The sequence below is a fragment of the Saccopteryx leptura genome, chromosome 1, assembly GCF_036850995.1.
Source record: "Saccopteryx leptura isolate mSacLep1 chromosome 1, mSacLep1_pri_phased_curated, whole genome shotgun sequence".
In the NCBI taxonomy this organism is placed as follows: domain Eukaryota; kingdom Metazoa; phylum Chordata; class Mammalia; order Chiroptera; family Emballonuridae; genus Saccopteryx; species Saccopteryx leptura.
The window spans coordinates 377,300,307-377,314,604 of record NC_089503.1 but is presented as its reverse complement, the minus strand read 5'-3'; the positions used below and the strand labels follow the sequence as shown (position 1 = coordinate 377,314,604).

Genomic DNA, 14,298 nt, shown 5'->3' with positions numbered 1-14,298 from the left:
ATCGAACCCAGGACTTCTGCACTCTGGGCCGAAGCTCTATGCACTGAGAAAGTTGATAGCTCCTGGGAGGAGGGAGGACGGCTGGACTGGGAGAAGGGAAATCTCTGTGAGGAAGGCCTGTATTCACTGTTTGTCCGGGGCCTCTCCACAACCAGGTGTCCTCCAGGTGAAGAGAGTCCCCGCAGTGGGAGGGTGTGACGTCACACTCTAGGGGAAATGCTGTGAAAACTGGCACTTCTCCCCTTGGGGTTTTCTTACTGAGAACTCACTGCCTGTCTGCCCAGAGTGCTGAGGCCTGACCTTTCCTGCCAATGAAAGAGTGAACTAGGGGCCGTGTCTGACTCTGTAATGGGTAGGGGGAGCTCACGAGTTAAAAGTTTAGCTGGAGTAATGGTAGCTTTGGTTATGGTCAGTGGGCATGATAGTTAGTGCAAGTCTGAGCTTGGTTCCGGGAACTGGGATGCCTGACCAGGCCCACAGGACTTAACACACACTTTTGTGCCCCAAAGGACTGCAGGCAAAGCCTTTGTGCTCCAAGGATGGACGCCCTCTGACTACGATCCAGTTAATTTTGACTATGATCTAATTAACTCTCCCTTGAAATTCCAAAACCCTTACCTGCCCTCTTCTTCCCCTTATAAAACGTTTGGCTCAGGGGAGGGGTTGAGACGGGTTTGGGTACATGAACCCCGTCTCCTCAGATCTCTGGCCATCTGAATAAAGCGCCCATAAAAGACTCAACCCATCTCTACTTATTTGGCTGAAATGGTGACAGACACCACGACCTCCATATTTCTAGTTTAAGTCCCCCATGGAGATGGTCAGACGACACTGAATCTACTGATGATTTACAAAGGATAAAACCAAAGGAAAAACATTAGGCAAGGCAATATAAAGTAGTAATAACATAGAGGATTAAAAATTGAAAGTATTTAAAAGCCCTTTATAGTCTTCCCTTAAATGTATTTTAGAGATAACAGTTTTTAGAATGACAGGGGACTTTATTTTGTTTCTTTTTTTGTTGTCATTTTTGGGTTTTTTTTGTTTGTTTGTTTTTTTTTTCATTTTTTTTTTTCTGAAGCTGGAAACGGGGAGAGACAGTCAGACAGACTCCCGCATGCGCCCGACCGGGATCCACCCGGCACGCCCACCAGGGGGCGACGCTCTGCCCACCAGGGGGCGATGCTCTGCCCCTCCTGGGCGTCGCCATGTTGCGACCAGAGCCACTCTAGCACCTGGGGCAGAGGCCACAGAGCCATCCCCAGCGCCCGGGCCATCTTTGCTCCAATGGAGCCCTGGCTGCGGGAGGGGAAGAGAGAGACAGAGAGGAAAGCGCGGCGGAGGGGTGGAGAAGCAAATGGGCGCTTCTCCTGTGTGCCCTGGCCGGGAATCGAACCCGGGTCCTCCGCACGCTAGGCCGACGCTCTACCGCTGAGCCAACCGGCCAGGGCTTTGGGGTTTTTTTTTTACCTGTTTTGAAGGGAGTGAAAAGGAACTTGATAGTCCTTAAACATCATCCAATTTACCTTCCTCATTATAGAAAAGAAGCACATAACAATTTAAATATCAAATTGATTTTCCTAATAATATTTGCCTAGGCTAATATTCAGTCTACTTTATATTACATGGTCATATGCTACCTGATGTTGACATGATGCAGACTAGAGACAGACCAGACAGCAGGGGTGAAATGTAGCCCGGTCGTTTTCAACTTTTTGACACTTAGGGACTGGTGAAAATAGGAGAATTATTTTGGGGACATCTAAGGAAGAAATCAGCCTGAACATAAGTGAATTCGGCTATCACTGGGTCTAAAACCTTCATACAACATCAGGGTGGTTAACTCTTTCATGGACCAGCATCAAATTTCTGGTGGACCGATCTGTGGACCAGCAATAGAAAACCACTGCTTTAGATCATCTGCACAGACAACCAGTGAGCATTGATGGTAGACTTGGGGGTGCTTGGGCCCTGACCAGGTGCTCAGAGTGCAGACACCTGGAAGAGACTGACAGTCAGGGTCCTAATCCTTGCAGGTGTGGTGTGAGATGACCGGGGATGGAACGGTTCCCAGCTCAGCCTGTGTCTGAGCGCCAGGAGCGGTTCTGTGCACAGAATGCAGTGTGCCTGCAGATTTTATTTATTTTGTGTCATTATGCCTGCAGATTTTTTTTTTTTTTTTCCTGAAGCTGGAAACGGGAGAGACAGATTCCTGCATGCGCCCGACCGGAATCCACCCGGCACGCCCACCAGGGGGCGACGCTCTGCCCACCAGGGGGCGATGCTCTGCCCCTCCGGGGCGTTGCTCTGTCGGGACCAGAGCCACTCTAGCGCCTGAGGCAGAGGCCATGGAGCCATCCTCAGCGCCAGGGCCATCTTTGCTCCAATGGAGCCTCGCTGCGGGAGGGGAAGAGAGAGACAGAGAGGAAGGAGAGGGGAAGGGGTGGAGAAGCAGATGGGCGCTTCTCCTGTGTGCCCTGGCTGGGAATCGAACCCGGGACCCCTGCACACCAGGCCGATGCTCTACCACTGAGCCAACCGGCCAGGGTCATGCCTGCAGATTTTAAGAGGTAGGTGCTCTTGCAATTTTCCCCATGTGACGGGAGAGTGTTTTAAAACTTTTGGTTGTAATCTCACCTAAAGGTGAGCCAAGTAGGCAGTAATGGCTTAGGTGGCATTTTAAGAACTCTTATTAAAGCTTTTAGTCATGAAATTAATATTTCCATCTTGGTACTGTTTTTTCACAGGCTCAGAAAAAATGTTTGAATCAGACTTCCCCCATCTCTGCTTCCAAGACCCCAGATGGCCTGAGGCAAGCCCAGATTCCCGGGCTCTTGAGCAGCGCACTGCCAGGTCAGGAGCCTTAGCGGCGAGCCCTGCCCCGCATGCACCGCCCGTCCTCCCGGGACACGCCTCGCAACCCTCACTGTGAGCGCGTTCTGACTCGCTCTCACTTCTATTCTGATCATTCCTTGTTTTCTGCATCCTCTCCACATTGCACCTGTAGCATCGTATTATAGACGACTAAGCAAGAAAAAAAATACTTCTAATTAAATTATGACAATTAAGTTATGTGAAAAATGTTCTGCATAGAAATAAGATCTAGTCTTACATGGCACCAGTGACTATGTAACTATCCTCGTGTTCCTTCCATATGTATAGTTATTGTAGAATCTCCCTGAGACTAAAAATACTGTGGACTGTGTCTTCCATTTTTACTAAAGCTTTGAACACCTGTATTGCTCAATAAGTACTAGAAAAACATGCACACCCCTGGTCAGTCCCTACTGGGGCCTCCCTTTCCTTAAGTTGTGAGAATTTGGGGGTGTGGTAATACTGACGGATTACTGGTCTGACCTAGACCTTAGGTAATTTGAAACTATAGCATTCACAGCTTTTATTTACTTATTTATGAATTTCTACGTATTGTCTGACCAGGCTTCAGTAATCCTTACTCTGCCTCCAGAGCTTTTGAACATACATGTGCTTCCTGCTCTCCTCGCTCACAAGCATCCATGACAAGCAAATCCCTTTCAGAGTCTCGCATCATCTGTATACACTGGACTCTAGGGTTATACAACGGGCCTGAGTTACTGTCTCTGTTGAACATTGTCTTATGTGTACCTTCTAACAGGGCAGGATTCTGGAAGCAAAGTTATACCAGCGTCCTTAGGCACCGCACAACCACAGCAGGAAAAAGTGGTTGGGTCCTCTCCCAGCCAGCCAACCGTGCAGGTAGGACAGTCTTCTTCTCCATGTTCAGCATCATTGAATGAGGATGTATTGTCATTTTCTGCTCAGTCGTTGCTGCCTGCGCTGTCCACACAATCAGCCAGGTGCTCATGTATAAAAAAAGCATGCTCACTGCAGACCTTCCCAGCGGTCCGACCTTGTCATGTTCACGTTTATAGGACGAATGTGGTGATTCTATTTCTCACATGTTTACATGCTATTATTTTTTCATTCATTAATAATATACCAGTAGCTAACACATAGTAGGCATTGAAAAAATGTAGTTTACTTTTGAATGCTGTTGCTTATTATAACATCAAAAGTGGATCTGTTCCTCTCGGTTCTACTGAGAGATTTTTTTTTTTTTCTTGCCATAACGACCAGGAATGTATGAAGTAGTCTCTGTAGTCTTTTTTTTAAGTGAAAGGAGGGGAGATAGTGAGACAGACTCCTGCATGCACCCTGACCAAGATCCACCCAGCAACCCCTGCCTTGGGCCGATGCTGGAACCAACCAAGCTATTTTTAGCACCTGAGGTTGATGTTCTGGGACCAACAAAGCTATCCTTGGTGCTGGGGGGAGGGTGGTAACACTCAAACCAATTGAGCCACTGACTGAGAGAGGGGAAGATAAGAAAAGGGGAGAAAAACAGATGGTTGCTTCTCTTGTGTGCCCTGACTAGGAATCAAACCCAGGACATTCATATACTGGGCCAAGCACTCTATTCACTGAGCCAACTGGACAGGGGCTCTATGATCTTTTAACACAAACACTGACCTAAAAAGGAAGGGGAAAAGTTGTTTTTGTTTTTGTTTTTGTTTTCTTTTCTTTTTTTTTGTATTTTTCTGAAGTTGGAAACAGGGAGGCAGTCAGACAGACTCCCGCATGTGCCCGACCGGGATCCACCCGGCATGCCCACCAGGGGGCGATACTCTGCCCATCTTGGGGCGTTGCTCTGCTGCAATTAGAGCCATTCCAGCACCTGAGGCAGAGGCCACAGAGCCATCCTCAGCGCCCAGGCAACCGCTGCTCCAATGGAGCCTTGGCTGTGGGAGGGGAAGAGAAAGAGAGGAAGGAGAGGGGGAGGGGTGGAGAAGCAGATGGGCGCTTCTCCTGTGTGCCCTGGCCGGGAATCGAACCCGGGACTCCTGCACGCCAGGCCGACGCTCTACCACTGAGCCAACCTGTTGTTGTTTTTTACAGAGTCAGAGAGAGGGATAGCTAGGGACAGACAGACAGGAAGGGAGAGAGATGAGAAGCATCAATTCTTCACTGTGGTTCCTTAGTTGTTCATTGATTGCTTTCTTATATATGCCTTGACTTGGGGGCTACAGCAGAGCAAGTGACCCCTTGCTCAAGCAAGCGACCTTGGGCTTTAAGCCAGTGACCTTTGGGCCCAAGCCAGCGACCATGGGGTCATGTCTATGAGCTTGCACTCAAGCCAGTGACCTCGGGGTTTCAAACCTGGGTCCTCCGCGTCCCAGTCTGACGCTCTATCCACTGCACTACCACTTGTTCAGGCTTTTTTTGTTTGTTTTTTTAATTGACTTTATTATAGTGACACTGGATAACATAATTATACAGGTTTCAGGTGTCCAGTTCTACAACACATCTCTATACACCATACTGTGGAAGGGAAGAGTTTTGTTTTCAGCTGGCTAAGGCCTTTGTTTCTTCTCCATCAAACTTAGTAATGAATAGTTTAATGAAACTTGTTATAGTCCGGCTGCCTGGACCACTGAGTGAAAGGTGTGGTTTAGTTCTCAGGTTCTGACATAGATGTATTTGTTTCCTTAATGTGACACAGAAATGCAGCTAGAGTACACACCTGTCTGTGCAAAACAGGAGCTCCAAAGTGTTCACTCCCTCATTTACCACTGAGAAGATAAACTAAGCATTGTCTTCTGAATGTGCAGATGTTCATGGAGTTGGTACCCACAAATATACTTCTTCACAAATACAGCACTGCGTTTGTAGAGGGAGCTGGGGACTCAGGCTTTCAAGTCCGGGCCGAGTCCTCCCAGGTAACTGACAATACAGCTTCTGGTCATCTTGACACAGTGTGACTTCGCTGCATGGGCCTGTGGACTGGCTTGCTTTATTTTTTAGCAGGTCAATGTCTACATTCTTAGCATATACTCTTGATAGGGAGTTGAAAGTATTAAAAATATAGTAACCTGTATGTGTAACTGTATTCTGCTTATTTTTCCCAACAAAAGGGACTAATAAGGGGTGTTTTGTCTTCAGGTGGATGGTCATTCGGGAGGACAAAAGAGGCCCGCGGCGAAACAGCTGACTAAAGGAGCTTTGTGAGTGACCTCGGAAATGCCTCGTTGTGGACATGTTTCTAGTTCTTAACCTTTCATACATATACAACAGAAGTCAGGTTACAATAATAAAGATAATATTTTTTGAGAGAGAGACAGGAAGGGAGAAAGAATGTGAGAAACATCAACTCGTAGTTGCTTTCACTTTAGTTGTGCTTTGAGCTTCTCGTACATTTTGCTTTGACCAGGGTTGTTCCAATGTCCCCATGCTCAAGCCAGCAACCTTTGGGCTTGAGCTGGTGAGAGTTGGGATCATGTGGACAATCCCCTGCTCAACCCAACAACCCCACGCTGGTGAGCTGGCGCTTGGAGCCAGCGACCTCACCCTTCTGAGTCAATGCTCTGTCTACTTGCTACCTGGTCAGGCAATAATATATATAATGTTCCTTCTAAAAGAAACTGAAAATCTTTTCCTATAGTTTGTTTCCATTAGGACCTATAATATTTCAAATGTGGTTTGAGCCTACTCTTTGTTCTTCTGTTCACAAGGAGAATAGTTTTTTGCCTTTTTATTTCCATTTTTTCATTTTTCTGAAGCTGGAAACAGGGAGAGACAGTCAGACAGACTCCCGCATGCGCCCGACCGGGATCCACCCGGCACGCCCACCAGGGGCGACGCTCTGCCCACCAGGGGGCGATGCTCTGCCCATCCTGGGCGTCGCCATGTTGCGACCAGAGCCACTCTAGCGCCTGAGGCAGAGGCCACAGAGCCATCCCCAGCGCCCGGGCCATCTTTGCTCCAATGGAGCCTTGGCTGCGGGAGGGGAAGAGAGCAACAGAGAGGAAAGCGCGGCAGAGGGGTGGAGAAGCAAATGGGCGCTTCTCCTGTGTGCCCTGGCCGGGAATCGAACCCGGGTCCTCCGCACGCTAGGCCGATGCTCTACCGCTGAGCCAACCAGCCAGGGCAGTTTTTTGCCTTTTTAGCAAACCATGTACCCTTTGATCGGCCTCAGTGTCTTTGAGGAGAAGCGTGGTTTGGTCAGGCATTGTCAGGGTCTGTGTGAGCCCCCGCACATGGAAACACTGTGCTTTTGTGGCCAGGGCCATAGTTTGAGTCCCCTGTGGAGATGGTGAGGCCGAACTCTAAACTCACACTGGTATACAAAATATAAAACTGAAGGAAAAACAGAATGGCTATACTATGAACATTAACATTCCTGTATGTCTACTCACATACAGGAGTAGCATGCAAAAGATTCAGTTTCTCTTTTTTTTTTTTTTAAGATTTTATTTAATGATTTTATAGAGAGAGGAGTGGGGCGGTGGAAGGGGAGTGAGAACTATAGTTGCTTCACTTTAGAATAAAGCCTGTTACTCTGGTCTTTCGGACTCCCATGGATTCCAACATTTGGTGCTGAAACCCGGGACAGGGTTGATTGGCCGGCAGTCTAACCCTGTCCCGAACCCCTGCTGGACCAGAAAGTTTCTTACAGAACCACATTCAGACCTTTGCCAATCAGAAAATTGGAAAAATCTACCTAACTTACACACGAACCCTGAAACCTGCCCTTGCAGAAAAATCTGAAACCCTATATCAGCAAACCTCCTAAATTCTATCTTTCAACTCCTACAGGTCCCCTAACCCTAAAGCTCTCCCATATCCCTGAAGAACTAGGAGAATGAATAGCATTCACCTCTTAACACTTCTCAGTCTTTTTACCCTTCACATAGTAAGGGGACAAGATCGCTGGGTCTTCCTGGCTGAAGAAGAGCCTACAAATGGACATGAAACATTTCTTTTAGCTCAAGCTAACTGCTCTCTCCAGGGCTGCCAGGAAAGAATATCTATAGTTGCTTCACTTTAGTTGTTCATTGCTTGCTTGTTGCTTGCCATATGTGCCTTGAACAGGCAAGCCCAGGGTTTCAAACTGGCGACCTCAGCATTCCAGGTCGATGCTCTATCCACTGCGCCACCACAGGCTAGGCTAGATTCAATTTCTTAACATGACTCTCTATTGACATGCAATTTCTCTTTTAAAGCATTCTCCAGCACTTACAGAGGGACCAAGCCCACGCTGTGACACCCGACAAAAGTCAGTTCCGGTCACTAAATGATGCAGTACAGAGGCTGCTCTCCTACCACGTGTGCCAGGGCTCCATGCCCACCGAGGAGGACTTGAAGAAAGGTAAACAGGCCGTAAGCCCCAAGAGCCACTGTGGCACCAAATGCCCTCTGTGGATGCTCCACAAACAGCAAGAGCCCATAGCCCCAGATGGTAGCCAGTTTATTGTTTTTATTCAAAGACCTAACTTATTCCTATTTTATTCTGTTTCCCAGTCCATGTTTAGGGTTGTGACTTATTCTTTTCAATATTCTGTGAAGGGATACTCAAATGTCAGTCTTTCATGGATAAATTTTGGGGCAGTTAGTACAAAGCCTTGTTTGGACTGCTGGCTGCAGGCGGAGCGCTCTGGGCTAGGTGCTCTACGCAGTGTGTAGGCATAGTCCTGTGTTTAGGCAGAATGCATGGCCCGAGCTCGTATTACCAGTTTTATGAATTAGATTGATTCTTCAGCCCCCAAAAGCATTCTTTTTGAGCTTCCGAAGTGAGTCCAGGGCATTGCTGCATGTCAAGAAACTGGCACACACACAGAAAAAATGTTAAGGATAAGGACTGATCCCAACCTAGAACTCAGCCCCTTCTGGTGCCTGGCCCTGCTGCCGCCCCCAGCTGTGCCGCTGAGCCCTCCTTCCTTCCACCGCAGCCTCCAGCCCTGACTCAGTTAGTCCCCTGCACTGCTGTAATCTCCTGCTCAGCAGCCAGCAGCCTCGCTCCCTGGCTGGGCTCTCCGGTCAGAGTGCGGCGGTCTCAGTCAGTCCACTGTGAGCTTCCCTGGGAGGCCCGGGGAATCCGGTCCAGATCCAACATTAAACAGGGCTGTGAAGACTGAGAAGAGTGAAGTAAAAAATCTGAGACCTTTGGAGACCAACAGACAAGGACAGGCACAGCACCGCGCCCTGCAGGATACCATGCGCTGATTTGTGTCTTTAGACGGAACTGGTTGGCCCAGCCCAGACAGCAGGACGTCACTGGTCCAGCTGTGTTTGTTTCTCACACTATTGGAAGGGAGTGGAGGCTTGATATTTGTGGCTGCTCTGTATAATACGGGTTTCTTTTATACGCGATGTTAAAAATAGTATGTTTTTTTGGCTTCTTACTTAAAGTTAATATAAGCTAGTATTGAAATGAGATTCCATGATCATGCACCAGTGGACAGAGGGAGAGCAGTGCAGAGCGTGGTGTTTAATCTCGGAAAAGCTCATCTAAGAAGAGAAAATTGCCACAGACGAGACATGTCTGAACAGTGGAAGAATAATAGCATTTCAGCCCCGAGAAATGAAAGGCCTAGTGGGTGATTTGCAGTCTCTTACTATTTTCTCTCTCTCTTTTTGTTTTTAAAGTTGACAATGAATTTGAAACAGTTGCCACTCAGCTTCTAAAAAGGACGCAAGCTATGCTTAACAAGTACAGATGTCTGCTCCTAGACGACGCCATGGTAAAGCTCCCCAGCGCGCTTGTTTCTAAAACCTCACAGGTCCCAGCTGCCGAGTCAGAGAGGAGGACTTCAGGGAGCTCCATTTTCCCAGCACAGTTTAAAAGGCATAGATATTTAAGTTTGTAGAAAACCTCATGCTTGACTGTTACTACTACTCACAGCAGCTAATACCTACTGCGCTTTTTGTGGCCGGTCACCATCAGTGTGATTTGATTGTTCCAAATGAGGACCCCACGGCTTTGGTTAAGTAATTCGCTCAAGATCACATCGCCAGGAAGCTTGTAGGGTAATTAGCAGAACTGGGGTACAGAGGAGGACTGTGACGCCCTGGTCCACACACGGATGGTCGAGAGGGCTGGGGGTGCTGCCAGGGAAGGTTGTTCACAGTCACATCCGAAAAGACTAGGTGATGACAAAGGTTAAAATTGGTTTTGTCTTGTTTTTACACTTGATCTTAGCCAAAAGGCAGAGAAGCAGTGTTTTGTCTTATTTTTAATTGATTGCTAACATGCCATAATTCACTTACTTTTAAAATGTACAACTGGATAATTTTTAGTGTATTCACAAGATTGTGCAGCCATCACCACTAATTCCAGAACATTTTCATCAAATAGGAACTAAAATTGGTTTTAAAGCACTAGTTTATTAGAGAAAGCAGGAAGATATCTCAGGAAATGAAACTCCAAACCTAGTCTGAGATTTTAGAAGCAGTTCTCAAATTATATGGGCTTTAACCTATAAATTGGTCTCTTACAGTGATTTTCAATTTGAGATCAGCTTTGGAAATGTATCTTGGGGGGTTGGTTGAACCACATTATACACATATATGATATAATGTAAATATGTGTATATGTGTGTTTGTGCTTATTTAAATAGATATATTTACTAATATATTTTTACTTAAAATTATGCCTCTAAAGTCTGAAATAATTGTTCTCTTTTCTTAAATTTTAATTTGCTTTTAGCAAGAGAGGAAGGGAGGGACAGAGCTAGAGAGAGGGTCTGTTCCTGTATGTGCCCCGACTGGGGAGCAGACCAGCAACCTCTGCGCTTTGGGGCAGTGCTCTAACCAACTGAGCTGTCTGGCCAGGGCTGAAATAGTTGTTCTTACAGTAACCATTTCTTTTTCTTTTTGTGTATGTGACAGAGACAGAGAGAGACAGACAGAGAGAAGGACAGACAGGGACAGACAGACTAGAAGGGAAAGAGATGAGAAGCATCAATTCTTTGTTGTGGCACCTTGGTTGTTCACTGATTGCATTCTCATATGTGCCTTGACTGGGGGCCCACAGCAGAGCAAGTGACCCTTGCTCAAGCCAGTGACCTTGGGATTCAAGCCAGCAACCTTTGGGCTCAAGCCAGCAGCCATGAGGTCATGTCTGTGATCCCTTGCTCAAGCCAGCGACCCCACGCTCTAGCTGGTGAGCCCTTGCTCAAGTCAGGTGAGCCTGCACTCAAGCCAGTGATCTCAGGGTTTCAAACCTGGGTCTTCTGCATCCCAGTCGGACTCTCTATCCACTGTGCCACTGCCTGGTCAGGCTATAGTAACCATTTCTAAAACATAACTCAGACATCAAAAAGACTATCATCTTTGAGGAAAAGGACCAGTTATTTGATCAAATTGTTTCTACCATGAGTTTTCATATTAAATAAAACCCAGAAATATAATTTTAAGATTTGACTCTGTATAGCAAAAAATAATTTTAAAGAAAGCCCTAATTAAAACACATGCACACACATAGCAGAGTATAAAGTAAGAGGTCATTCTAATGAAAATATTTTCAACATGTTAGCAGAAGGGGAAATAAGAAAGTTACTGAACACTGTGTATTGTTGCTACCATTTACATGCAAAAGATACAAAAAATAAGAACACAAATGTGTGTATGTGCATAATATATCTCTGGAAGAGAGCATTAAACTTCTCGGCATGGGGCATCTCGAGGGAGAGACACGTGGGTGGGGGCGTGCACAGGGGAGGCGAAGAGGAAAGGCTTTTCACATTCCCTTCAGTACCTTTGGAATTTTGTACCAATGTGTACAGTACCTTTTCTCAAAAAATACAGTTTTTTAGAAACGCATCCTACATGGCAAGGAAAAATGTGACTAGATGGGACATGACTGGAACCTAGACCAGGGGTCGGGAACCTTTGGCTCACGAGCCAGATGTGGCTCGTTTGATGGCTGCATCTGGCTCGCAGACAAGTCTTTAATAAAAAAATAATGTTAAAAATATAAAACATTCTCATGTATTACAATCCATTCATTTCCTACCACTCATGTTCATGGTTGGGGGTGGCTGGAGCCAATCACAGCTGTCCTCCGGGACAACACCAAATTTTTATTGGATAATGCGTAACGTACACGGGTCGCTGTATGGCTGTCACGGAATTACATTTTAAAATATGTAGCATTCATGGCTCTCTCAGCCAAAAAATTTCCTGACCCCTGACCTAGACATTAAAGTCCCATCTCTAATTGCTTCAGTTGTTGCAAAGCTGCAGTGAGATGTTTGCACTTGTTAAAAGGCACCTGAAATGACTGGGCCCTCTCATTTCCAGCGGATTAATCCCTCTGCTGAGATGGTGATGATCGACAGAATGTTCAACCAGGAGGAGAGAGCATCCCTGTCCCGGGATAAGCGGCTGGCACTCGTGGACCCCGGTAAGACACCCGGGCAAAGGCAGGGGACCTGCGGGCGGTCTGTCTGAGCCCACCTTTGCTACAAAACCTGAAGGCAGAACATGAATTCTGGGGAGAAAAAACCCAGAGTTGAGAGCAGGACATGAGTACTCTGACAAGCCCCATATTCTACAACATCCACATTGGAATTTTATATTGTGAAGTGATTATTTTTCCCCATTGTAAACTTAAACTTCTCAGTAATTCTCTAACTTTTGAGAACTAAATTAAGTCCAAAGCCTGCCCAGAAGCAATTAGGTTTCAGCAAATTATTGAGTTATCTTATTATGTACATGACATTGTTAGGGGGGAAAATCAGTAAAACCCGGCCCTGTCCACCAGCTGGGAAATCGGAGTGCTCCATGTAAGCCTTTCACCCCATTAGCCTCCTGCTGAGTGTACTCAGCTTAGATCTGACCCACATTCTTCCTTTAAAAATGAACTCTCTTTACTTTTTTCTGGCCTCTAAAATTGTTTAAATCAAACAACATTATGACAATTCATGGAATATAGATTTTTTTTTTTTTTTCTGAAGTGAAAAGCAAGGAGGCAGAGACACAGACTCCCGCATGTGCTGACCGGGATCCACCTGGCATGCCCACCAGGGGCGATGCTCTGCCCCTCTGGGGCGTTGCTCTGTTGTAACCAGAGCCATTCTGGCGCCTGAGGTGGAGGCCATGGAGCCATCCTCAGCATCCAGGCCAACTTTGCTCCAGTGGAGCCTTGGCTGCGGGAGGGGAAGAGAGAGACAGAGAGAATGGAGAGGGGGAGGGGTGGAAAAGCAGATGGGCATTTCTCCTGTGTGTCCTGGCCGGGAATCAAACTCATAGCCTCAGTGCACCTGGCTGACATTTTATTCACTGAGCCACCCGGCCAGGGCACAATGTCTTTTCTTTTTTTTTTAATTTCTTATTTATTCATTATAGAGAGGGGAGAGAGAGAGAGAGAGAGAGAATGGGGGAGGAGCAGGAAGCATCAACTCCCATATGTGCCTTGACCAGGCAAGCCCAGGGTTTTGAACCGGCAACCTCAGCGTTTCCAGGTTGACGCTTTATCCACTGCGCCACCACAGGTCAGGCCCAATGTCTTTTCTATTGAGTAAAGATTAAGGTTCTGTCTTGTGTTTGATGTGGCTCAAGAAATTTCCAAAGAGTCCTTCCTGGTGACGCAGGGGATAGAGTGTTAACCCAGAGTGCCACGGTCACTGGTTCAATCCCAGGTTTGCCAGCTCGAGCCTGGGGTTGCTAACTCAATCTTGAGGTCATCATCTCAATCCCAAGGGCACTGAATTGACCCCCAAGGCCACTGGTTAAAACCCCAATCAGGGCACATACAAGAAGAAATGGCACAACTAAGTGGAACAAGTTAATGCTTTTCTCTCCCCCCTCTCTCCCCCTCTCCTGTTCTCCCTCTCTTCCTCTCCTCCCCCTCTCTCTCCCTTCCTGTCCCTCTCAAAAAAAAAAAAAAAAGAAACTTCCGAAGAGAATATATATATAATATTTACACTCATAAGAATTGCTATGTACCTAGGAGAATCCTCAAATCTTTCCAGAAAGGAGAATAATGTAGGATAGATTTCTGACCTTTTTTCTTAGAACCTGAAAATTACTGCTTTTTGGTGAGTTGGATCTGTGGATAAACCCTCCCATTTTGTCACAGCCGCCTTGGACATGAGTGTGACCTGGGTGGGGACGGGCTTCCTTCTCTGTATCGTGCCTGCTCGGCCAGTTGTGTGTTGGATGAAATCAGCTGTTTAGATCGCAAGGCTGTGGGCCCTGGATGTCACATTTTGGGATTTGGTGAACGAGCTCATGTTTGTGATTTTATAGATTTATCAAAGCCCTCTTTCACTTACATTGTTTCCAGAGGTAACACCCTCTCTGCCCTTGCACAGCAACAGCCTGTCTCACTCCCTCTGTCCCCTCCACCCCGTGAGTCCTCACTAACTTGGTCTTGCCCTCACTGTCCCTGGCTCTGCAGGCCTGGCGCCAGTCAGCGCTCGCTCCCAGCTGCGTCTCCTCCATTCCCTGCCGAGCAGATACCATTTCTCAATGCACGTT

At 46.8% G+C, this 14,298-nt stretch overlaps 1 protein-coding gene across 6 annotated transcripts in view; it reads left to right on the top strand.

The window, feature by feature from the left end:
- Positions 1-14,298, top strand: part of BICRAL (BICRA like chromatin remodeling complex associated protein) — a 105,144-nt gene that overhangs the window by 88,320 nt on the left and 2,526 nt on the right. For all 6 annotated transcript variants that reach the window (XM_066359394.1, XM_066359388.1, XM_066359389.1 and 3 more), the window contains 6 exons: positions 2,748-2,853; positions 3,635-3,735; positions 5,980-6,041; positions 8,040-8,185; positions 9,463-9,557; positions 12,118-12,220. In XM_066359394.1, the coding sequence (XP_066215491.1) occupies positions 2,748-2,853; positions 3,635-3,735; positions 5,980-6,041; positions 8,040-8,185; positions 9,463-9,557; positions 12,118-12,220 (613 nt within the window). The remainder of the gene's footprint in view (positions 1-2,747; positions 2,854-3,634; positions 3,736-5,979; positions 6,042-8,039; positions 8,186-9,462; positions 9,558-12,117; positions 12,221-14,298) is intronic.